General features: G+C 36.0%; 2 protein-coding genes across 2 annotated transcripts in view; one reads left to right on the top strand and one right to left on the bottom strand.

Annotated features, from left to right (window-relative positions):
• The window catches only part of LOC124629624 (gamma-aminobutyric acid type B receptor subunit 2), a 53,026-nt gene extending 38,973 nt beyond the window's left edge, over window positions 1-14,053 (top strand). Inside the window, exons 8-16 of the mRNA XM_047163117.1 lie at window positions 6,553-6,810; window positions 7,448-7,508; window positions 8,857-9,085; window positions 9,514-9,649; window positions 10,830-10,918; window positions 11,498-11,687; window positions 12,013-12,331; window positions 12,570-12,793; window positions 13,013-14,053. Coding sequence (XP_047019073.1) covers window positions 6,553-6,810; window positions 7,448-7,508; window positions 8,857-9,085; window positions 9,514-9,649; window positions 10,830-10,918; window positions 11,498-11,687; window positions 12,013-12,331; window positions 12,570-12,793; window positions 13,013-13,921 — 2,415 coding nt within the window. The 3' untranslated portion in view covers window positions 13,922-14,053. The remainder of the gene's footprint in view (window positions 1-6,552; window positions 6,811-7,447; window positions 7,509-8,856; window positions 9,086-9,513; window positions 9,650-10,829; window positions 10,919-11,497; window positions 11,688-12,012; window positions 12,332-12,569; window positions 12,794-13,012) is intronic.
• Window positions 14,054-17,285: 3,232 nt separating this feature from the next.
• On the bottom strand, window positions 17,286-24,390 carry LOC124629977 (probable ATP-dependent RNA helicase DDX28). Its single transcript, XM_047163661.1, has 5 exons — window positions 23,800-24,390; window positions 23,434-23,705; window positions 22,014-22,186; window positions 18,961-19,237; window positions 17,286-17,926 (listed from the first exon to the last, which is right to left on the bottom strand). Exons 1-5 carry the CDS (start codon window positions 24,308-24,310, stop codon window positions 17,678-17,680), a joined length of 1,482 nt encoding a protein of 493 aa, XP_047019617.1. The 5' UTR covers window positions 24,311-24,390; the 3' UTR covers window positions 17,286-17,677.
• Window positions 24,391-26,341: the final 1,951 nt, after the last annotated feature.

Genomic DNA, 26,341 nt, shown 5'->3' with positions numbered 1-26,341 from the left:
TCTCTTATGTACTCTCCCATGTACTCTCTTATGTACTCTCTTATCTACTCTTATGTTCTCTCTTATATACTCTCTTATGTACTCTCCTATGTACTCTACTATGTACTCTCCTATGTACTCTCTTATGTACTCTCTTATCTACTCTTATGTTCTCTCTTATATACTCTCTTATGTACTCTCCTATGTACTCTACTATGTACTCTCCTATGTACTCTCTTATGTACTCTCTTATCTACTCTTATGTTCTCTCTTATATACTCTCTTATGTACTCTCCTATGTACTCTCTTATGTACTCTCTTATGTACTCTCCTATGTACTATCTTATGTACTCTCTTATGTACTCTCCTATGTACTCTCTTATGTACGCTCCTATGTACTCACTTATGTACTCTCTTATGTACTCTACTATGTACTCTCCTATGTACTCTCTTATATACTCTCTTATGTACTCTCTTATGTACTCTCCTATGTACTCTCTTATATACTCTCCTATGTACTCTCTTATGTACCCTCTTATGTACTCTACTATGTACTCTCCTATGTACTCTCTTATATACTCTCTTATGTACTCTCTTATATACTCTCCTATGTACTCTCTTATATACTCTCCTATGTACTCTCTTATGTACTTCCTTATCTACTCTCTTATGTACGCTCCTATGTACTCTCTTATATACTCTCTTATGTACTCTCCTATCTACTCTCTAATGTACTCTCTTATGTACTCCCTTATGTACTCTCTTATGTACTCTCTTATGTACTCTCTTATGTACTCTCTTATGTACTCTCTTATGTACTATCTTATGTACTCTCTTATGTACTCTCCTATCTACTCTCTAATGTACTCTCTTATGTACTCCCTTATGTACTCTCTTATTTACTCTCTTATGTACTCTCTTATGTACTCTCTTATGTACTCTCTTATGTACTCTCTTATGTACTCTCTTATGTACTCTCTTATGTGCTCTCTTATGTACTCTCTTATGTACTCTCCTATGTACTATCTTATGTACTCTCTTATGTACTCTCCTATCTACTCTCTAATGTACTCTCTTATGTACTCCCTTATGTACTCTCTTATTTACTCTCTTATGTACTCTCTTATGTACTCTCTTATGTACTCTCTTATGTACTCTCTTATGTACTCTCTTATGTACTCTCTTATGTGCTCTCTTATGTACTCTCTTATGTACTCTCCTATGTACTCTTTTATGTACTCATCTTACAAACTCGTTGGAAACATACGGTCGCCCGCGACTTCGTACTCGTACAATTTTTTTTATCGTAAACAGGCTAACTGCCTAACTTTAAATCCCTCATTTCAAAAACATATCTTCCATGTGAACTACTGAACCAACCAACCTCCGTTCAAACCCCGCAGGAGTAGATATTCGTAAATCCCTCCTTAACGCATGTCTTCGCTCCATAAAGTACCTACCTCCCTTCAAGTTTGTAAGGGTTTATAGTTATTTCGTAATGAATCAGTATTTCGCTTTTACCCGGTTTCACTCGCGTCCCGTGGGAACGACTTCCCATACCCGGATAAGATATGGCCCATGTTACACAGGGATAGTATAGCTTCCCAACAGTGACAGAATTTTCCAAATTGGTTTAGAAGTCCTAGGCTGTGCACATTGTGTTATTTTAAAACTGCTTTATCTTGTTACTGTCTACAATTTTGTTGTAAATTAAATACTTGTGACATAACAATAATAATGGCGTCCACGACCGATTTCGGCCACGGTGGCTGTTCTCACTTAAGGAGATCAGCCAGCTGCGCAGACACAGGTGCACTCCCTATTCCTTCACTCTCATAACCCTATGGGACGGCAATCCGACACGACCGGAAAGAGATCAGGCGCAGGACCGACATTTACGTGCTCTCCGATGCATGGGTGAATAAATCACCAACTTCCAGACTACGGGCTGCTTTGTGAAAGTTTAAGAAAACCCACAAAGCGATTTCGGCCCGACCCGGGAATCGAACCCGAGCACAGGAGCCGCGCTTGCGACCACTAGACCAACGAGGCAGTGCTTGTAACTATAATCCCACCCAAAACAAAAATGTGAAAGACTGCCAAGTTCGATAATATGGGAATGCTTCGCCTATAAAAGAAGTGAGATCTGAATAAGTACCAAGTTCCATACACATACCTCAGTTAAAAATAGTTACTTTTTTAATGATGTTACTTGGCAAGTTTTCATACACCTTGTTATAAACCTACTAAACGCAATGAATCAAGTATTTAATTTTCTATTAAAACTTGCCAAGTAATCATCATTAAAAAGTAACTATTTTTAACTGAGGTATGTGTATGGAACTTGGTACTTATTCAGATCTCACTTCTTTTATAGGCGAAGCATTCCCATATTATCGAACTTGGCAGTCTTTCACATTTTTGTTTTGGGTGGGATTTCATTTTTTTTTTGTAAGGTTGTTTATTTTATTTTTTTCTTATGATGAAGTTAGTTAAAGAAATGTCTCATTTATACTATTTTTTAGATTTTTTAATATGCACTATGTTTCTTACAAAGAAATGAACTAGATTAACTAAATGGACTAGATTTACCAACTGACTGACATGACATGTTATCATATATTATGTTCGTGGATCAAAGTTACACATTCGTTATTTTCGAAAGTAATTCACACTTGGCCGTTTTCAGATTTTTACTTTACTTTGACTAAATACAAACCTTTGTACCATTCGAAGATATATTATATAAATATAGATAAATTTAGTTCGTTTTAGTTCCTTAGGGGAATAAATTTACACCGGGTATAAAACACCTTCATTATTTTGAAACCGACTCACACTTGGCCATTTTCAGATTTTTCCCTTTAACTTGACATAAAGACCTACCTCCATGCCAAATTTCAAGTCAATACGACCATTGGAAGTGGTCTAGGTTTTTGATGAGTGAGTCAGTGAATAAGTGAATAAGTGTATAGTAAAAATAGCGATTTTCTGACGTCAATATCTCAAGACCTACAATAGGTATATTAATGAAATTTTGTATTTTAGATAAGTGAGGGGGTCTCAACAGATACTAGAAATTTGATATGCGTAAATAAAATAGATTTTGAGTTACAGGGGGGTCGAATTTGGCCCGAAATGGTTCGTGTAATATAACCCACGGCCGGTGTGTCGCTTTTTTGCTCGAACTTGGCGGACACACTGCCGTGTGTCTAGATGTATTTATTTACTATACGTAACCTACTCCCTTATGTAGTTCCCTATATACTCACCGATATACTAATACTAACCTACATAGGAAAATCTACGAAATAAAGAACAGTCTAAACAAATGAAGACGGTAAAAGGGTTGATTGATCAGGGTGCGTCTGACATACAATTAACTATTTGTACTGACAGCTATTTCTTATGGGCTTCCTTCGTGAAGTAAGGTCTAGAAAATAAACTAATATCCTTAAGATTAAGACCCTAGTAAGCCCTAGTTCATCAATATAAACGTCGGATTCTACTGAAACTACTGCTACTCATTTGAAAATTGAATGAGAAAATTCATAGTCGACAATAGGCATAATGACAAATTTTTAAATTCCTTTGTATGATGTAGGTGTACGTCTATTTTATATAAAAAATTATTAATTTTAAGAAAATGCGAAGATTTTTTATCAAATAATTGCATTTTTCTCTGTCCACTTTGAATCCGGCGCGAAAACGCTTGTCAGTGTCATGTCGTCACTTGTGACGTCACGACTGAAATTACAAGACGCAAGTAAACAACGCTCGTGCAATAATTAAGTTTTTTGTGTTATTAAATATGAATTCGAATATAATCGAAAATAGGTGTTGTGGGGTCACTGGGGGACCAAGTAAGAACACATCCAAAACAACTCCTGATAAGTTATTTGTGTACGTTCCTCACAATAAAAAAATACGAAACAAGTGGCTTAAACTTGCAAGGCGAGATTCAAAAGCAATATTGCCCAGGGTACAACTTTATTTTTGTGAAGATCACTTTGATGTAAGTTATTACGTAGTTCTCTAGATTCTAGCATAGTTTATAATGTAAATAACTATTTCGAGGTTAGGTTTCATCTCTCATTGTTTTTTAATTAAACTAGTATACTTACATGTAAGTTTTAACATTTCTAAATTCAGCTGAACAAAAATCTTTATTTGATGCCAAAAACTTTCCCAGCATTATGATATCAATTCTAGGCAAATTAGCGCTGTTTGCCTTGATAAATCCGGGCTCCATAACTCGTGTTATAAACAATTAATTAATTAAAAACAAAGATCGCAGTGGAAGTTCACAATAACGAAATGTGACGTTCGCGCGCTTTCGCGCGAGTTGTTTTGAGAAATGACGTCACGAGCTCTGATTGGTGTTCAAGATATCATGGCGGATTGCCTTATTTCGTAATTTTATTTTATATATATTATATATGATTAATTATATATGATTAATACATATTAATCACATTATTAATAAAGAAAACAATGCGCGTTTTATATTCCAAGCTTCAAGTTTAATTTAATAAATATATTATTTTAATGATTTTTGATTACTGTCATCATGCCTATTGTATTAAGAAAACGGACGTTTATTTTGTCGTTGAACTTGGAACTAGGACTATTTAGGAACGTTTTAAGGGTTCCGTACCCAAAGGGTAAAACGGAACCCTATTGTTTTCGCTCCTCTAACCGTCCGTCCGTCTGTCACCAGGCTGTATCTAACGAACCATGATAGTTAGAAAGCTGAAATTTTCACAAACGATGTATTATTGTTGCCGCTATAACAACACATACAAAAACAACAACATATAAAAACTAGAATTAAATAAATATTTTGGGGGGCTCCCATACAACAAACGTGATTTTTTTGTCCGTTTTATAAATAATGGTACGGAACCTTTCGTACACGAGTCCGACTCGCACTTGGCCGGTTTTTTTGAATGCCAACTGCCGATTACAACTGCCGACGCAAATGCCAAAACAAAAACACGACAAAAGATATAAATGCAGTAGGTATTATAGATCAACTGTCTGCGTTTCCACACAATATCGTATGGACAGGTTTCTTAAAATAGCGCCCTAACTCCAGATTCCATCTTTTATTTATAGTTTTCGTACATCGTCTTGAAGACGTATAAATCTCGGAGCTACGGCAATGCCTCGAAGGCTATGCCTTATTCATTGCTATGAATCTGATAGCTAGCAATAAAAATGTATAGACGACATCCATTATATTGGTGTACAGTTAATTGGATTATAAACGGGTTTGCAGAAGTGCGTATATCGGGTGTGTCGTTCATAATCGCACTAAATGAAATCTATACTAATATTATAAAGAGGAAAACTTTGTTTGTTTGTTTGGTTGTAATGAATAGGCTCAAAAACTACTGGACCGTTTTTAAAAATTCTTTCACCATTCGAAAGCTAGATTATCCACGAGTAACATAGGCTATATTTTATCCCGGTACGGGTAGTAGTTACCACGGGACGCGGGTAAAACCGCGGGAAAACGGCTTGAATTGAAAAATTGATTAGATGGTATATTGGAAGGTAAAAAAACAACTGTCAAAAACAAATAGGTACCCTAAATTCGCATGACAGACCATCAAATCTTATTATTTTCTCCGCCATTGAGCTATCAGTCTAGCTACCGTCACTCTATGACATCTCCTACCTAACCCACACAAAATTTATGATGCACAACCGGCGGTACGGTACCGGTACGGAACCGGAGCGGCTGCGGTATTCGGTTCCGGTATGCGGCTTACGGTTCGACAAACCGCAACCCACAGTGGTTTAGAAATCAATGATAAATGTGTATTATTAACGACCACTATGATAATGATGAATCGTAATTAACAAAATAATGATGCAATTATTGTATAATTATTTTGTGGTTTAGGATGTAATGTATCCCACAGTTAGTTTTCCTTTAATTGGACTGTTATAATTTTGTGAGATCACATAATTCATTATGTTTACTAATGAAGGTATGCTAATATCATAAAGCAGAAGTTTTTTGTAACCTATTTGAAAAATTCTTGCTGCTTTATCTACATAAAGCGTAGGCAACATATAGAGGAAGGATCCTTTTTATCCAGGCACGCGGAATGGCTCCCACAGACGCGGGTGAAACCGCTGGCGGAAGCTTATTAACTTACATAAACATTCACATTATTAATTCCAACACAGACCACGGAAAGCGAACCTTGTCTTATCTATAGAAACTGGACATAAAGGCTATTCGCAACATTATTTGTATTTGTCGTTTTGCTCACTAGAAGTAGGAATTTGACATAACCTATTAGCAAACAATATACCTAATATTGGGAGCAGCTTTAATGTCCATTTTCTAATAGGACCGGCAGCTTACTACTAGATACCCATCTTCAGATAACCATCTATATCCAAATAAACTCCATCCAAAGGTTGTCTGGAAGAAATCGCTGATTAGCGATAAGACCGCCATTTATACTTTTCTTTGTGTATTGTGATGATCGGTATTGTTAATTTTCTAGGTGTACAAAAACGATCAATCTATCTATCTATCTTCTTTTGTGTCAGACCAACGAAATGTTCTACCGTGAGATGGAAGCTGCAGGAGTTGCAGTGTCTCCTTACGCCCCTCAAACATACGATGCAGTGTGGGCCATAGCCCTAGCTTTGAGCAAAGCTGAACAGCTCTGGAGGTCCTTAGGCAACCGAAGGAGTGATGGAACGAACTCCACCAGACTTGGATTGAGCCATTTTGATTATGATAGACAGGATATGGCGAAGGAGTTCCTTGATCAGCTCGCGAATCTTAGCTTTGTTGGTGTTTCGGTAAGTTTTAGTCTACTATTTGTAAGTTTAATGTAGTTACTAACTTTTATGTAGACGACAGCATATCAGGCTACTACAATATGTCTAATTTCTTTGAATAGATTTCAACTTTACTTCTAAAGAATAAGGTGACTGGGAAAATCTTACAAATTGAAGAAGCTTGATGTGACTGTACACTAACATGTATTTAAGTGTAGTAACTGGGTCTACTAAGTATTAGTATTTGATGTCATCACTCAATAAATTTGATAATTACTTAGGTAGGCAGTAATGGAATAATTCAGCAACTGTTTCGTAAATTTTAGCCCGTTTTTGGACCTCTATCACAAAATCATTAATGATTATGTCCTACAAATAACAATTGTATCACTCGTTTCACGTCAAACTAATAAATTTAAGCGTATGGATGAACTGAAATTATCATATATTTGAATATTGCAAAACAGATGCTTAGTACAGCCTGATAATTTAGTGGCTTTTCATTAATTATGAATTATCATCTAATCTGTATTCTATATCTGCGTATAATAATTTAAAGCCATAGGCATTTTCATTTTATTTGTTGCCTCTACCATTTGTTTGACTTCTAAATGAAAAGTACCTATTTTTATGTACCTAAGTCGTAAATATTTTTCAGGGCCCTGTCTCATTCAATGGTGCGGACAGAATAGGTACCTCAGCTTTTTACCAAATCCAAGGTAAGTTTTTAGAGTAAATACCTACGTGATAAGCCTTAATTTGATGTCATGTGCTTAAATAACGTTGGAACTGTAGTCTTCTGTGATTTTCACGCTCATGAATTTAGCCTTCGTACAGCTTATTATGTAGTCTCATAGCAATGATTCTATTCCATATTTGTACCTTGTGCTGTGTGATTTATGTGTGTGTAAAATCATGTAAAATTTACCTAATACAATCTATACCATATATACAGGGTTATTGGTAAAACACTAACAACCTTGCAGGACTGTATTACTAACATCATAAACTACAACTTTTGTTCTATGACTTTTTATAAAACATAATACATTTGCCAAAAACAAACCTACAAGATTTTATTGTTCTATCTAACACATTTCAACTCTATTTTGCTATAGTGATGAAATTTGCACGCCCCTACCATTTCTTCACCAACTAAAGGCCCGATCGAGACCAGTCGAGCGATTAGTCGACCTTAGAGTGTGTGGATGAGTCGAGATTATCACACATTACAATAAATACGTTTGGTGGAGGGTTTGCACTTTTAGAATTAATGCAAGATCTTTGCCTACCCACGCCTCCCGCGTACTATTCTCGTACCTAGCCATACTTTTGAATTGGTAACTCGCTACGATACGATTTCCCGCCTTTTTAAGAAAAGGTCAAATAAAATAAAATAAAAAAAAAATATCGTCTTCTTCACGTACTGTGTGCCTCGGTGGACGACCACTATCCCTGATGGCATGCCGGACGTGCCCGTAATCTCGTAACCGCTGTGTGGCGGCTAGCATTGTTACTCAGCTAGGTGTAGGGATGTTTGGGAATCGTATGGCGTATTGGCGACAGGCTTCCGAAACATTGTCATCACACCTAGCAAGCATTCGCACCATTTCCGTGTACTCGACATTTGAATATCGATATGCCATACTGTAAAGATAATTACGTTCACACTACCGAATTTCGCTACAAGGACACGTATGATATGACGCGACGCTTGCGCATAAAAACGACTGACGGCCGCTCGTAAATAGGTCAAGTTCAAACGCTCCCCCGCCCGCCCGAGCTTCGCTCCCCTCCGCTGTCTTTTGTACTACTGTAGACTTCGTAAATTTTAGAGCGTACACTTGAAATATTTTAATTTTTGTGTGAAAATGTTGATGAACTAAAATCTGTGAATTCGTAAAAGTCATAGAACAAAAGTTTTAGTTTATGATATTAGTAATATGGTCCTGAGAGGTTGTTAGTGTTTTACCTATAACCCTATATATATGATATGGATGCATTTCTGTAACTGTATACATTTTGCACTATATAAATGAATCTACAAATTATAATATCCTCTTCAAGGTGGCAGACCAAAGACCGTAGCCCTCTACACCCACGGTCGCGAGATGACCTGCCCTGACTGCGCCCGACCCCAGTGGGCGGGCGGAGTACCAGCGGCTCGAAGAGTCCTGGTCCTCCGGGTTGACTCCGTGTGGGCGCCAGCTAGGATGGCTGTGGCTGCGTTAGCGGCTTTGGGAGTCGCGTTAGCACTGGCCTTCTTGGTCTTCAACTTGCATTATAGTAAACGGAGGTATGTTGTTTTGTTGTGATAATCATTTTGTAGTGAACTTTTCTATAAGCCTAATTCTGGCCTATTATGGAGATAGAATAATAAAGAAAGTGCTGAACTGCAACTTTAATAAAAATTAAGCTAAGACATAATTTGCAACATGGCATGTCGATTATACATACTATAATAATATTTGCTAAGAGCTTTACATAATGTGGGCTAGGAGTGAGCTAATGACCAACAGTGTTATTCATTTACTTGGAAGAAGTCAAAACCACAGTTTTATGCCTCCACACCGCTACTTCGCATCTCGAATACTTTCAACACAAAAGCATCGGTTTACTTGGTATGTTCACACTGGCATCCCTAACACAATGTAATCCAGCCGAACTCATAATTATGATATGCTTCTCAAGATTAACAATATTCTGATTCAACTACCACTCCAGGTCAATAAAGCTATCATCTCCGCGGCTGAACAACATGACGCTGATCGGCTGTGTGCTGGTGTACACGGCAGTCGCACTGTTAGGCGTCGACAACGCCACCCTGCCGTCCTATGTGCCGTTCTCTGCTATGTGCACAGTGAGTTAACTGTTGAACAGCTATAGTGATAAGGTAGATGTCCATTTCGACTCCTTAAGCAAGTTCCGCCGTATCATTTCAAATAATGTTTAAATAATCCTGATTATGTATGTTGTTTTAAGTATTCTATTTGTGTTTTTATTTCATTCCGTGTTGTTATTTTATTCAAGTCCCAAAGCTCAATGCAAATTATTAATTTTTTGTTTTGTAATTATAAATAGTTAATTTTAGGATAGTGTTTGTAGCACATTTTAATTGTTAATTTATGGGGCATGCGGTGCTAACCTATAAGAAATTGTTATACTAACCTTAGTTTATAGAATATTTATGTTAAAATGTAACAGTATAAACAATTGTTACCTTATTATTATTGGTACCTATTAGGCAGCGTCGTGAGGTGAGGGCATTGACTACTCTTTTCTCTATTCTTCACACTCCTACTTCACCTTCTTATTTAACTTCTCATTTCAAATATCTTGGCTCACATCATGACAAAAATTTACGCTCTTTCAACAATCGCCTTCTACAATGTCCTACACATCGTTCTGATATCATACACTCTTCCTTCTTTGTAAAATCTATTCTTCTCTGGAATGAGTTACCTCTGGAGATCAGGATGGTAAATACCCGTCACACCTTCAAACTCAAAGTTCGTGACCACTATCTTGGGAAATTGGCAGAAACATAAATAGTCAGTTTCAAATTAACTTTCTTAATATGTTATTATATAGTATTGTTTGTAGTGTACATATTTATATAGTTATATATATACATATATATTATTATTAATTTATTTGTGTATTGTAATATATGAATAAAATATGAATAATGAATATGAATAAAGTCTACTGAGGTCCTCATGCTTAACTGCGCTATAGCAGTAGGGGGTTTTCCATATATTCGGTTTTAAACATCATCTTTCACACTGGTACCTATTTGTCAATGCGTATATTCTTAACAGTCAGTACGAATCGAAAATCTGCTCGTGTGAATTAGCTGTAAAAATTACGGCACTATTCGCGAAAGTTTAGGTTTTTCCATTTTCATAAATACTCAGGATTAATTTCAATCATTTTGTTATTAGTTTAATGATAAGAAAAGAAAACCAGTCTAAGACTTAGGCGACATCATTAGAGTTTTTGTGTTGTAATGTAATACCTATCTTTTAATGCTTTTTCAGGGAAGAGTTTACATATTGTCTGCTGGATTCTCGTTGGCTTTTGGCTCAATGTTCGCAAAGACTTATCGAGTGCATAGGATATTTATCAGGTGAGTATCCAAATACACATAGCATGATATACTATTCATTTAAGCTTTACCCCCAAGGAAACATACATAAAAAAACAGTCAATCAGCTGCCATCAGATTTGCATAAATTTCGTTAGGAACCATTTCCTTGATTGAATTGTGAGGTACGCTTCGCTGCACCACCCGCAACATGAGAATGAAGACCGGTCGCGCCGCGAACGCGTTATATTTACGTTAGTGCTATCTCGCTCGCGCGCACCTATCTCGTTTCTTTTAGGTACTCACAGTCTTGTTAGAGCGTTCTTATTGGACGATCACGCGACGCTCTCGCCTGAACGTTAGCACTACTTCGGCACCTGTGATTTTCTACTTAAGCTCGTTTTGTATTTACATAATATAAGCCCCTGGCTGGAGGCCTTAAATTCTAGGCATCCACAGGGAAAAGTCCGGTTAAGCAGTACACGGCCTCCTAGGCTGAACTGCGAGATGCCATACAAAAAAAAAATACATAATATAAACTATTCTATTTTTACACTTTTATTGCTGTTTCATTTCAACATTACCTGCACTGCTGCTACAGAATGATCCATTTTCTTCCAGCAATCGCAGTGGAGTATGCAAAACCAAGTTGCTTCAAGACACGCCACTAATATCCCTGGTTTGTGCTCTACTGGTGATCGATGGGATGATAGTCACACTGTGGGCCATGCTGGATCCCATGGAGAGGCATCTTAAGAACTTGACTACGGAGATCAGCACGACGGATAGAAGTGTGATTTATCAGCCTCAGGTTTGGACTGAAACCATTTATTTTGTGGAAACAATTTGAAAGTAATGTAAAAAGAAATCTGTTTCATAAGCATAGGTATCAATTTGCTGTTGTTGTAAATATAAAAATGTCAAGTAATAAACCAAAATATTATCTAGATTGAGCTTAGTCGTGGTTTGTTATCGTAAGACAAAGAGACCTTCTTTTAGACCTTTTAGTAAATTTTAAAACAATGCGAATCGACAATATTTTTGAAATACAAACTATCTACTTTTCTCCACATATTTAACTCTTTATTTACAAAAACGGTTAAAACCCCTCTAACTTACGCCCTACCTCTTTTCAGATAGAAGTCTGCAAATCCCAAAACACGACCGGTTGGTTATGCGCCCTCTACGCGTACAAGGGTCTACTCCTCATCGTCGGCGTCTACATGGCCTGGGAGACCAGAAATGTCAAGATTTCTGCCCTTAACGACTCCAAATACATCGGAATCAGTGTCTATTCCGTGGTAATCACCAGTGCCAGCGTTGTGGTGATTGGAACTATAATTTCTGAAAGGGCAACCCTAGCGTATATATCGATAACCAGTCTGATTTTGATTACTACGACTTCGACTTTGTGTTTGCTGTTTTTGCCGAAGATTGTTGCTATTAGGAGTAATGGTAAGTTTCTGTGTTAAAGAAAATAAAGCAAATACATATACTACTGTTCATAAGTTAAAAAATAAATAAAAAAATATTGAATAGAATTGACAAGCTACAAAAACCTTTAAAATAGACTGATTAAGCAAAACTTGCTTAATTTCTCCATACTATAACTTGGTGTATGATGTCTAACTTACGAGTAAATCTTATAAAAAATAACCCTCATGAAAGTTACTATTGTATTTTTCAGCGGAAGAAGACCCCGTAATACAAAGCATGGGCCTAAGACTAGAGTGTAAGACGAGAAGATTCGTTACAGACGAGACGCAGGAGTTACACTTCAGGATAGAAATACAGAACAGAGTGTATAAGAGAGAAGTCGCAGCGTTAGACAAGGAGATAGGCAGACTTGAGAAGCTGTTGGCAGAACCACTAGACTCGGCTAGTGGATCTAATGCTTCGCTATCTTTGCATAAAAGAGTAAGTATTACTGTTGCCAACCTCCAAATATGTATAAAATATGACAGATCGTAATGGACTAGAAAACGGACCTAGAAATATTTTTGTAGTTGTCAAATTAAGTGTTACAAAGCCACAACCTACAAAAATACATTGCGTTATTATCGCCTATTTCTTTTATACATTAACTATTTTTAAAACCAAATCATGAAGCTTAACCATTTGTTCTACATTGCACAGACTGAACTAAACACAGTGGAAGAAGAAGGCATGGCTCACGCAGCCAACGAGCGCCGCACCCCGAGCGTCAGCGGCGGCCTGCCCATGCTGCTCCTCTCCGTCCTCCCGCCAGTCATCCCCCGCGCCAGCTGGCCCTCCACCGACGCCTTCCGAGGACGCAACTCCGTCAGTTTCAGCTCACAACCAAAACTCAACTACAGAAAATCACAACCAGCCATAGACCTATACAACCTTTGCCTCAACAAAAGAGAAGAACACACCGGTCTACTCAGCAGGATAAAGAGCTTCTTCGGAAGCAGTAGACCGACCAGCAGGAAAGCTTCAACCATGTCTATAGCAGACCCCACAGGTGCAAGCATAGCGGCTGCACTCAAAATGCATGTGGGCATGATAGCAGGACTTGTTCCAGGGAATAGAAAACACTCCATGGTATTATCCTGTAACACCCTTCATGTACCCCATCCTGAGTTAAAGTTAAGGAGAGAATCTTACGCGAAAAGCGGTCCTATTATACGAGTGACTGATGACGAGCCCTCGTGTTCGTATGTCCCCGAACCTTCGAGACCTTTGCCTCAGAAGTATATTGCTGAACCGGAGACGAAAGTGAACTTCGTTCTGCCAGCTACGCATCAAAGACCGATGTCTCATCAGAATTCTTGTGAGAAAATTAAAGGTTCTCCAAGGTTTCCGCATAGGATAGCACCTTCAGCTGCCAATAGCTTGACGACTCTTGATACTCGGAGGAAAACCAGCGCTGATAGTGTGTTTAACATAACTGCCAGGGTGTTTGAGGAGCAGAGACGGTACAGTCATCAGAATGTCAACCAAGATGCGAAAGGGAAGTCGGTATTAGAAAGCAGATGGAAGTCTACAGAAGACGCGAGACCAGGTCCTTCTTCTAGAGATTAGACATGTGTGAACAGTGCCAAACATATTCCAAATTAGTGTGGAGTTATTATAAAAATATAACATGTTTAGATACCAAAGTTATCTGGAACGAAAATACTCGTTTTTTTTTTTCTTCAAATTTCTTATTATTTCCTTTGAATTCGTGAAAACCCTTTGTAGAAAATTGACTAAAAACTGAACTATTTTACTCAGTTTTATGATTTAATAAATGTTATTGTATATAAAAGATTCGTGATAATATCATGATGAGAAAAAGGATTATAACAACAAAGAATAAATTAGCATGTAAATAGAAAATTAACTTAAATACTCTGCCAATATGGCTCAAAATCGTGTGCCAAAGTAGTTGGTCCTTTGGTCTTTTAAATATTGGGTATTTTCCCTTATCGGTCTAATGGACTTTAGTGTTTTTCATAAAAATAACTTAATAGTGCAGATTTCCAAAAATAAAAAAAATATGTCAACAGTTGAATATCATAGATGCATAAATCAAATATTTAAAAGACCTAAAAGCTGCCTTTTTAATACTAATGTAAATATTCTATAAATTTCTATATGTGTGGATTATCTGTGTTACTAAACTAATCATAGTATATTTTGTAGAAATTATTAGATAATAAATAACTATGTATCTACGTATAAACTTTAAACTACCTATTTATTTTAGTAATTGGTATTGCCATATAGAATTTTAAGATATATTTAAGACCACTAAACTTATAGATAGGTACGAAAAGTATCTGGAGATTTTAATAAAATTATAATTATGAAAATTAAATGCTCATGAAAGGAATTAATTATAATAGATAATATGGTCTAAATAATAATCAGCAATGTGTTGCAAGCAGGAGTTGCAACAAAGAGAATTAGCAAACCCAAAAGTTTAATCATAATCTGCTCATCATACTATATAAAATAAAGAATCTCATAGCATTAAGAAGTAAAAAAAATACTTACATAGGTACATAAAGGTCAGCGTTCACCAATGAAACGGCATTCATTGCAAAAAAATTTTTTTTCTTTCTTGAATGTTTTCAAAATTCATAGAGCAATCCTGCTAAAAGGAAAAATCGTACAGGTAACTACTTATTTACCTTTCTTAGTATTTACTTAACATATTATAATAGGGGATAACTTAAAACTTACCAATGAAGATATTACAATTTATAAAATGTAGTCACCATGATCTGATATCGGCAAAGAATTATAAGCGCTAAGTACTTGAAGCTAAGGTCCACAATAATTTACCAAAAAAATCTCAATCATGGTATTTCATTCGTGAGCACAATTCCTCACTTATACTTCGGCCGTTCAGAGAATGCGTTCCTGACACCTATCAGTTAGTCACGACTAGTGATGGGCACAACATAACACTGAGTTCGTTACCGTTCCTTCAAAATGAACCGCCGCATTATTTTAAGATTATTTTCGTTTTAAATTGGCGGAATCATTTGTTTTATATTTTAGTTATTTAAGTGGAAACCAAAAAAAGGTAATATTCATATAATAAAATTGTTTTATTTATTCTTTGTTACAAGTACATTGAATTGAATGTGCGAACAGAATATTAATCAGACTCCGATTTGCTTGAGGAGGTGGTGTCTTCATCATCATCTTCGCCTACATGTATAATTATATTATTATCAATAACAGAATCAATCCTGATATCTCGGTCTAACAAAAGCCGGGTAATCAAATAAAAACAGATCGAAAACACTTGAAAAACGTGGTCTATGCGCACGAAACGACAACGGACGACTGTTTTAGCGTCACAAAATGGCGGCCCATAACGCCATTTGGGGTTACCATTTTTAATCTAAGTATAAAAATGCGGTTTGGTCATAGTTTTATTTTTATATTTCATAAATGTTATAATTAAGTCTTATAGTCCATTATTTTCCAATTCTTAAAAAGAAAATCAAAACGTATTATTTTATATTATAACTGTATAAGAACAGATTACGATACTTGCCTGTTATTTTTAGCACAGCACTACAAAATATAAACCGCTGACATAACCTTGTAATAGCGCAGTATAGATTTAGAAAAATATTGTTTACCAAGTTATTTGACACTCAGTTTGGCACAAAATTATAACATTCATTGATTATTGATATAATAATGTTGTTTTAATGCTCCTCAATTGTTAAAACGGTAAACAACCAGCAAAAATATTTTTATCGTAACTGCAACGCCATTGCAAAGTTACGTCGTCAGTTCAATCGCGACGTGTCAGGAACGCATTCTCTGAATGGCCGAACTATAGTGATAAGTTAAAGTTCGGCATAAGAGGATAAGTTAAAAATCAATGAATGTTATTACGTCGTCAGTTCAATCGCGACGTGTCAGGAACGCATTCTCTGAATGGCCGAACTATAGGTACTTATAACTTATAAGTTTACTATAAAAAGAGAGTATTTCTCTCGCTAATTACTAAATAGTCTTCATAATAAGCAATATTTTAGAACTTTGCTATGAAAGTATTTCGTTATAAGTCAGACATATTATTTTTAGAAAAGCATGTGTTCTAGAAACCCTTTAGGGAACGGTCCCAAAGTGTTCAATTGTGTAAATGGGATCTTTTGTGTGTAAACGTAGATTTAGAAACGTGTGAATATTATGAATACAATTTTATTGGATTTTAAATTAAATTTTGGTTCATTTAACCCACATGAAAATGAGTCTCTGATTTTTTGACTATGTGTGATGAAATTGACTAAACAGTTAAATCGCTATTGGTGGCTGGCTAAGCCTGGTTAGAATAGAATCATCACCTGTCAGAATCGCCGTTTCCCCAACTATGTTGTGGTCGGCTTCCAGTCTAACAGCTGAGTACCAGTGTTTTACAAGAACCGAGTGCCAATCTGACCTCCACAACCCAGTTAGGTACTCGGGTAGCCCAATTAAGTGTTTTGAAAAGAGTGACTGCCTATTTGACCTTCTCAACCCTTATTGACCCTTGCCCGGGTCAACCTAATAAGGGGTATTAGACTTAGAAGGGGTAAGACTGGTTAAATAGAATAGGATATTTATTCATTTTCACATAACCATAACAATAACATCTGTATGATTTTTGCTATAAAAACGTTTTCTTAAATGTTAGAAATAGTTAGTCAAATAAGGCGTATTCAATGAGGTTTTCCGATGCCGTGAAGATAATAACAAAAATACATACAGATAATAGCAGAAGTTAAGTATTTAACTGAAATTATATAATTTCAGTATTGTATTTACTTATGAGCTGGTATTTACAGCAAACGTATTATTATCGCTTCCCAGACATTGTAGTTACTGGAATTGACTAGAAGATATTTACACTATGGTAGGAAGTCATATAAAAAAATGAAAAATAAAACTACCTGAATTTAAGTATATTTTTGTATTTACTTAAACGATACATACTTTGTATGAATAAACGAACATACATAATATATTAACAGCTAAATTACCAATTCTCACAAAAGTGAACAATTTGACCGCCATCTTTCTCAAGACCATGGAACGGCGTTAGTGTCTATGACATTACTTAGTGAAACGTGCAAAAGTAAATAGTTCCACAATTTTCCGCTAGTCTAGAGTTATGGCGCGCAGTCTAGGATAAAACTTAGGCTCAGACTCCACCCAAGCAGAGCTGAGGAATTTTTAAACGACCAATAGAATTTCTCCTTTTGGAAGCTACTGACTGGAGATGAGACGATAATGATGACAAAATTTTGGCAACACCGACAAATGACGTCACTACCCGTCATTCCATATTTAAACACCGCCCGCCATTTTAACAATCCTGTCTTCGATAATCCTTTTAATATTAGCATTAACCCTAGGCAATTGGTTGTGTTCTCTCACAGAGAGCTCTATTCTCTGCACTTGTTGTATTTCTCTCGGCCACGCTACGAAGTTGGTGATATTACAGTTTTCGGGCGATCCGATTCTACCCGTCCGACCGCATCGGTGGATGTAATCGGCCGTGTAGAGGGGAAAATCGTAGTTTATTATGTGGTGAGTCTGTAAGAAAAGAAAACAATAATAAGTATGTATATAATACCTTTTTTTGAATGGGAAATCATCAAATCAAAAAATCAAATCCCGCTGTGGGTGTAGCGTTAGGGAGTGTCAGACTATGCTGACCATCATGTTCCTTCTTAAGCCCTTTATGTACCAGGGCCACGGTAACTGTTTCGAACAATCTCGCAAATGTATTTATTTAATACCTATAGGATAATTATGTTCAATTTTGATTGTTAATAAACGCAGACCAATAACAGAGATAGATTATACATAGAGACTGATTGCCTAACACTAAGCCACAAAGCAATAAGCATTAGATGTTGATATATATTACCTACGTTTTTTTTTTATTCAAATAGTTAAATAATAACGTTGCTCTAGATATGACACCTCTCAACTTCTTGTTTACAAAAAACAAAAAAAAAACATTTTAATGTTTATATCATTTAACAGTGATACTGGCATTAATTAGTAAATTACTTACTTGGAAAAATAATAAGATTACAGATACGAGATACAATATACAATTTAAACTGACGATATGTTAATTATTGTATAATGATCTTGATCTCTTGAAGTAAGATTGAGGTATGCAAGTTGGAATGTTAGAACGATCACTGGATGAGCCAGAAAGTTAGCGGATGTAAGTATTAAAGAGAAGACGAATAAATGTGGCATGTTTGAAAGAGAATAAATGGAAGGGTACGAAAGATAGAAGAAGGGAGACGAGTAACAGGGAAGAATGGAAGAGAAAAACATTGCGCCGACCCCAAATAAAATTAGGAACAGGACAGGAAGAAGAATCATGAGTGATCTTGATTTCTATCCTGTGGTGACGGATTACAGTCCCATCGGGCTGAGAGAGAAGGAATAGTGAGTGCACTATATTATGCCCTGCGCAACTCTCTAATCCCTTGATATTATGAGAACAGTCGCCGTGGCTTAAATCGTCCTTAGATGCCATTAACAATTAGTGTTATTCTATTAGTACACACAAACAAAATAAACCTATTACAACAGCAAAAACTTACCCTAATAGTATCCAATCCTCTCGACGCAATATCGGTACAAGAAATAACATTGACTTTCCCGCTCTTATACATTTCAAACTTGCCCATTTTCAAAGCGACCGCCATCCTTCCATTAATGTTAATGCATTCGATATTATTTTCATTTAAAAACATGGAAACGAAGTCACAAGTCGAAGTCTGGTTGGAGAATATCATGACTGCACGGTTTTGGTTCACATCTGCTTGAACTTCCTTCAGTAATGCTAGGGGTTTTTGCGCTTTGCCTAGGCGTAGGAATCTGAAAAAGAAATGTTGTTATTATAACTCTTGTATTGATGTCATAGTTTTGGTTAAAAAGAATTGTAAATTCTAATTGGTTGAGCAAAGGCAGAGAGAGAGTAAAAAATATACATTATTGTATTGTTAATTTCGATAGTCGACCACGGGCGGTTGTTCTTTCGAAGGAGATCAGCCAGCTGCGCAGACACAGGTGCAATCTCTATTTCTTCACTGTCATAGCCTAATAGGAGAGCAATTCGACACGATCGGAGAGATATCAAGCGCAGAACCGATATTTACGTGCTCTCCGATGCTTATTGCTCAGATTTCAGTCCGACCCGGAGATCGAACCTTAGACCCAGTGCAAAGTCTCGCTATACAACTACTAGACCAACGAGGAAGATAACATTTAAAATTAGGTTACGACGGGACTGGCGTGAACTGTGTTCAAAAGTCCCTTCAAAATAAAGATTAGAAAAAAACCTTCATTTATTCGGCTAAACAATAACCGGTATTTTTTGTTGTTGACTATGATAATTTGTTGACATTGAATATTTCGTAGATAATAAAAAAATATAGAACCGGCCTAAAAGGTCGTAAAACATGTACTTGTATGAATAGGTAAGCATTAATTAATTCTATATTGAGGCTATTACACGTTGGAAAAAAACCTGGTCCTCCTTTGCCTCTTCTAGGTAATTAGTAGTTCCATGTTATTATAATATACAATGTATTTATTTATTTGTTAGTTCTAACGCGACTTTACGCGCTTCTGGACGCATCGTAGATCGCATAAATAATAAGTAATAATATTAGGTGTAATTAGTTGCCAATAGGTACATATATAGGTATCTGCAGTTGATTGAAGCCTAGCGCAAAAAGGTAATGATATCATAAGTCATACAATAAGTAATTACATTCAAGACCTTAATAAGAACTTGAGTACCTACACTTGTTTTTACCAACCATATCCCAGATTTGGTTTGATTACATAACTGAAGTGACAAAAAAAATACTACCCTTATTTTTTTCTTATTGTCACTTTAACATCAATTCGCGGTAAACAGACGCATCTCGAGAGAACTACTTCGTGAATCTGCATAAAAAGTATCTAACAGCGAAAAAAAATTTGTGATCTACTTTCCACCCCTGGACAAAAATAACCTGCATGTTATTCTGATGTCTAAGCTATTCTAATGCCAAGTATCATCAAAATCTTTTGCTCAAAAAAGATGAACCAATTTAAGAAAAAATATCCCATGAACGAAGGTAATCTGAATTATCAGTGGCTGGTTCTTATCTACATAACTTACTGGAAAAGGTGCGGACAGAAGCCAATCTATATACAACATGTAACGTAATTAACGCACACCCTCAAACACGCCAATTAGAATATTATGTTATAATCATAATACATACACTGAATTTTTAATTTAACATGCATATGCATTGTTATTTACTAAATTAGTTATACCAATTCTTGGAGAACTTTTTGGTCATACTACTACGCACGCAAATATCGCGCCGCGCGCCTCTCGACTCGACACAACATAACGAAACTATGGAAAAAACCGACAACACACGAAGTCTTATTACTTTGAGTTACGGTCTATTTGAATTTGTTTTGACTGTACAGGGTTAATATGACAATAATTTCCGTAGTTTTAATTATTTTTGGGATAAAAAATTACCTATATTAAAAATTATATAAATCGATTCAGTAAACGATTCTGAACAAACTAATTTCAGGATGTGCGTTAATTAAGTTACATGTTGTATATAAAAGAAAGTCGTGTTAGTTACACCACTTATAACTCAAGAACGGCAGAACAGATTTGGCTGAAAATTGGTAGGGAGGTAGCTTAGAGCCAGGAGAAGGACATAGGATAGTTTTTATTACAAAAAATGAAAATAAAAAATACAATTTATTCCGGACATACAGCGCCATCTATTGCTCAAACCAAAAATCTGCCGGATGCCACTATTCCACGCGAACGAAGTCGCGGGCAAAAGCTAGTTCTAAATAAACTTGAAAATTAATTAGAATTCATATGCTATTGTTTACCAAGTAAATAAAAACAGCTTATTTAGGCCCAAGATCGCCAACAACATATCCATCAAATTTTCCAAGCAATCACTTCACTTCTATACTAATATTATAAAGCTGAAGAGTTTGTTTCGCGGATTCTATTCAAAAATATTGTATCTCATGTAATAGAAAAATCTTCTATTTATAATTCGTAATATTTCGGGTATTTTTACAATCATGGAATTATCTACTAACTTTACGAGCGCGGACTTTGGTGGCTTTTTTGTGCCTCTACTGAAAAGTTTTGACATATTGAGTTTGGAGTTATTGGTGGTTAACCGTCGATATCACTTTTAAGGCCCAAGTTCAAAGACAAGGTCAAAGATTTTTAATTTTATACAGACTTATTACAGGTTCTTATGAAATAGCAATAGCTAGGTGCATAAGTTCACAGACGAAGTGTAAATGTCAGTTTTGTTATAACACTAGCTTCTGCCAGCGGTTTCACCCGCATCCCGTGGAAACCTCTGCACGAACCCGGATAAAAAGTAGCCTATAGCCTTCCTCGATAAATGGGCTATCGAACACTGAAAGAATTTTTCAAATCGGGCCAGTAGTTCCTGAGATTAGCGCGTTCAAACAAACAAACTCTTCAGCTTTATAATATTAAGTATAGATAACATCCATTAAATATTGGGGAAATAATGTTATCCTGTGCGAAGCCGGTGCGGGTCACTAGTTCATAAATAAAAATATAAAAACTTACTTTTGCGGCACATGTGGCAGTACCCTATGTATGTTGCTGGTGGTGATCGTCTTCAGAGACTCGGGGTCTACGAAGGCATTCACCGCTGCCGGTAGCTCGTGAGGCATCGTCGCACTGACCAGGGTGACCTGACAGCCTACTGGTGGCGTTTGGATCTGGACTTTGTGTTGGATCTGTTAAAATAATAGTTAATTTGTTAAATTGTGTTGTTATATTCTGAAGTGTTGAAATGAAACCACTTATTTTGTTTCTGAGGTGTTAAGAGACTTTCTAAAGTTTGGAAGAAACTATGGATTAACCTCTTGTGTCGCTAATTATAAAACAACAGATACTCAATTATGTCTCGCATATATCTGTGCTCCGACACAGTTAAGTTAATTATTGCGTTCCATTCTTGAATTTTAATGATTTTTGTCAGAACAGTAACAATAATGAAAACCTATTAACAATGTGATTCATGAAAATCCATAAAAAAAAATCTGTTCTCATATAAAATTGTTATATTCTATTTATGAACAATGTTGTTACTAGCCACACAGCTCAAGATGGAGGATCCATGGAGATGGAATTTAAGTGTAGCTCTGTTGAAACAAGTCAACCCTGGTGCATTTAACACTACTTCATTAAGGTGAGTGATATTCTTCTATATTCAGCATACTCACAATTGACGATGCTAGAACCAGAGTGATCTAAGTGACATTTTTGGCAAAAATGGTTTTTTTACACAATTGCATGGAAAAATCATAATTATAACTATTATATCATAATTATTGCCATACTGATCTAAGCGCTTCCCAGTATAATTTACTTGAGAAATCACAACATCTCACTGCCATAATGATCTAAGTGATTTTTTTTTTGTAAAACTAAGAATGTTTGTTTTAATAAATAACTCATAGGTACTGATAAAAATTGTTATTTTATTATTTAAAACTTACATGAAGTACATATAACTAAAAAAATAATGATAAAAAGCTCATCGATTTCAAACTAACGCGTAATGCATTTCCTTCATTTTCTCAGAAACATACTATTGTGCCCTAGATCACTCTGGTTCCAGCGTCGTCAATTAACCTTATTAATGAGACTTACCCCCACACTCAGAGACATTTAATGATTACTTAAGTCACTCCTACGGCTTACACACTCCAGGAATGGCTTAAGTAACCATTAAATGTCTCTGAGTGTGTCCATTAGACTGTACATGTATTTTTTTACTGCAGTTAAATTGCATTCAAAATTGTGGCAGTAACCTTCTACAGTACACACAGTACAGTGAATATAACATATATAATATATTGTTTTTACTACAAGCAACAGGTAAGTAAACAGAATTGCGATACTCTTACAATTTTATGTAGACCGATATTGTAGAGATCATTATGTATTTTTTAATGTTTGGTCATAAGTTTATTCTTACCGGGAATTTCTTCAGTAGATGTGCCATCTTATCAATAAAAGTATCATCTAATAATGTGTCCGCTTCATCCAAAACTATGTGATGTACATTATTAATCTTGAATATTCCGGTAGTAACCAGTTTACTGTATGCTCCCAACGTAGTGACGAGTATATCACAGTATTCTATGGGTGGGTTTAACATCTTCTGTTTTGTTCGACCTCCAACGAGAGTGGTTACGTTAAGGTTCAGACGTTGGGCTATATTTTGAGCTACTTCTCCTACTTGTGACGCTGAAAATTAAGATAATTATTTAGTATAAATAGTTTAAAATATTAAGTAATTAAGGGGTGCCAATGTAGTTTTAATATTTTTAAGTAAGCTTACCTAGTTCTCTGCTAGGAGTTATAACAACAGCCAAAGGGCTATTGAATTCTTCCTTTATAGATGGTTTCCACTCTAAAATATGTTGGAAAATTGGCAACAAGTAGGCTAACGTCTTCCCGCAGCCAGTCTCTGCAGTCATTACAACGTTAATGCCACTCAGAATGGAGGGAATCGCTTTAGTTTGGATAGCAGTAGGCAAAGAAAATCCTTGCTCAGACATAACCTCAATCAAACTTGGAGCCACGCCGATCTCTTCAAAACTCTTTCGATAAACCTGTTTTTCTTCCTTTTTGTTAGCATTCCCGTATATAACAAAGTAATCCCCCTTAGCTTTATTGCTTAACCAGCCTTTGGAAGCCAGCGGTATGCCTTCAAACTTGCTGTAACTTTGGCCCTCAAAATGATTGAATTCAGGCCTTTTACACGATATTATAGGAAGTTTTTTGGTCGCCTGTTTAACACTATAATACCGGCAATACGATAAGTTTAATATAGGCCGTAGTTTCGACATTTCTGTGGCTTTAATTAACAAAATCAAATGAAGCCGTCTCACACACAAAACAACATGACCTATGTAACTGTCAGTGTCACAAAGAGAATGACATTGGACATTGACTACACGTGACACTTGACAGCCATAAAGAACTCAAACCATCGATATATATGTACTACGTACTAGATAGAACGTTCCGAACAAAAAGCTTACCACACTGAACTGCAGTGCAGACTATGCAGTGCCCAAAATGGCAAATCAGAGCGATTTTGACACCTGCGTCAGATGGATGTCTATGAAACGACAATTATAAAATAGAAAATACATATCAAGGTATAAACTTACACATATAAACTAATTCGAGAGTCAAATTAGTAAAATTACACGCTGTTCATGCTATTACAACGCTTGTATATCATACTTTTCATTTATAATTCAATTTTACAAATATGCATTAATTTGTTCCCGCCCGCCATCTTAAATTATGGATTAAGAAAATCGTGCAGAAACAGATGTGCCATAAAACTGGCAGTAGGTAAAATATCAATGAAAACAGACTTCACTTTGTCATGGTATGTTCTTACTTTCAAGAAAAAATAATTAAATTCGCGAAAATTTGTGATAGCCCTCTTAAGAAAAAAAAAACATCGTAATTAATATTAAAAACCCTAAAAATAAGTTCCTGGTTTTAATATATTACATGATTTTGCATTCAATTAGATATAAATAAACTTTTTGATATATTACATGATTTTGAATTCACTTAGATATAAACTTTTTGAGTAATGAAAAATGTAGGCAAAATACGAGCGACACTTCTGCACTTAACATCAATGAGGATGACTACATGTCACAATACGTCATCGAGATGTCAACAGACGACATAAGCGGGTAAATTATTTGTATGGATGTTCTTGTCTATCGCTAGAATATATGTCAATGACTCAAACTACGTTTAGTTTCGCATAATCGCCAATGTGCAACACATCTTGCGCCTTGTATAATTTTTATTTTCGACCTTTTAGCTGATGGCTTTTTGCAAGGTAGTTTTTAATTTAATATTTTTAAACTATCAATCTGAATGAAATCAAAAACAACGATATATTATCTGCTTTTTTGTACCTGAGAACCCTAATATTGTTAATAAAAATACAATAGTCGATATAAAGGCTACACCGATTTAAATGATACCTCCTTAAGAACCACTGCTGAACAACAAAACTTTAGGGTAACAAAAAACTGCATCCAAATCGGTTCATGCTTTAAATTTAGCTCTTAGCACTTTTTACATCGCAGTTTAAAAATAATACATATATTCTAAGCGCCTTGTTGACACTTCTCGTGACCCAAGGGCTGGCTTTTATTTCGCACAGAGGTTGAGCATTGCCATCCAACGTGGCAATGCTGCCAGCCTTCTGGGTACATTAACCAGTGACAGCGATGAGGAGCAATTTTTTGATGCAATGTATTAGTTTTAAGTTGTATATATAAGTTTATTTTTAATTTATAAAATTAATGTAAATATTTTGTAAGTATTATGTCATCCATCATCCTCCGAGCCTTTTTCCCAAACTATGTTGGGGTCGGCTTCCAGTCTAACCGGATGTAGCTGAGTACTAGTGCTTTACAAGGAGCGACTGCCCTGCCTGACCTCCTCAACCCAGTTACCCGGGCAACCCAATACCCCTTGGTTAGACTGGTGTCAGACTTACTGGCTTCTGACTACCCGTAACGACTGCCAAGGATGTTCTATGACAGCCGGGACCTACAGTTTAACGTGCCATCCGAAACACAGTCATTGGTGTCTAAGATATACTTAGAAAGTACATACAAACTTAGAAAAGTTGCATTGGTACTTGCCTGACCTGGAATCGAACCCGCGCCCTCATACTCGAGAGGTTGGTTCTTTGCCCACTAGGCCACCACGACTGTTTTGTAAGTATTATGTAAATATGATAATTATCGAAAAAATAAAATACCATGAAAACAGATATTTAAACGAAAAAAAAATACATATATCGATGTTCAATATCTAGATATATGCATTGC

This window comes from Helicoverpa zea, chromosome 4 (assembly GCF_022581195.2).
Source record: "Helicoverpa zea isolate HzStark_Cry1AcR chromosome 4, ilHelZeax1.1, whole genome shotgun sequence".
Classification (NCBI taxonomy): Eukaryota; Metazoa; Arthropoda; class Insecta; order Lepidoptera; family Noctuidae; genus Helicoverpa; species Helicoverpa zea.
Note: the sequence above shows the minus strand (reverse complement) of the source record. Positions and strands in the feature narration are given on the sequence as shown.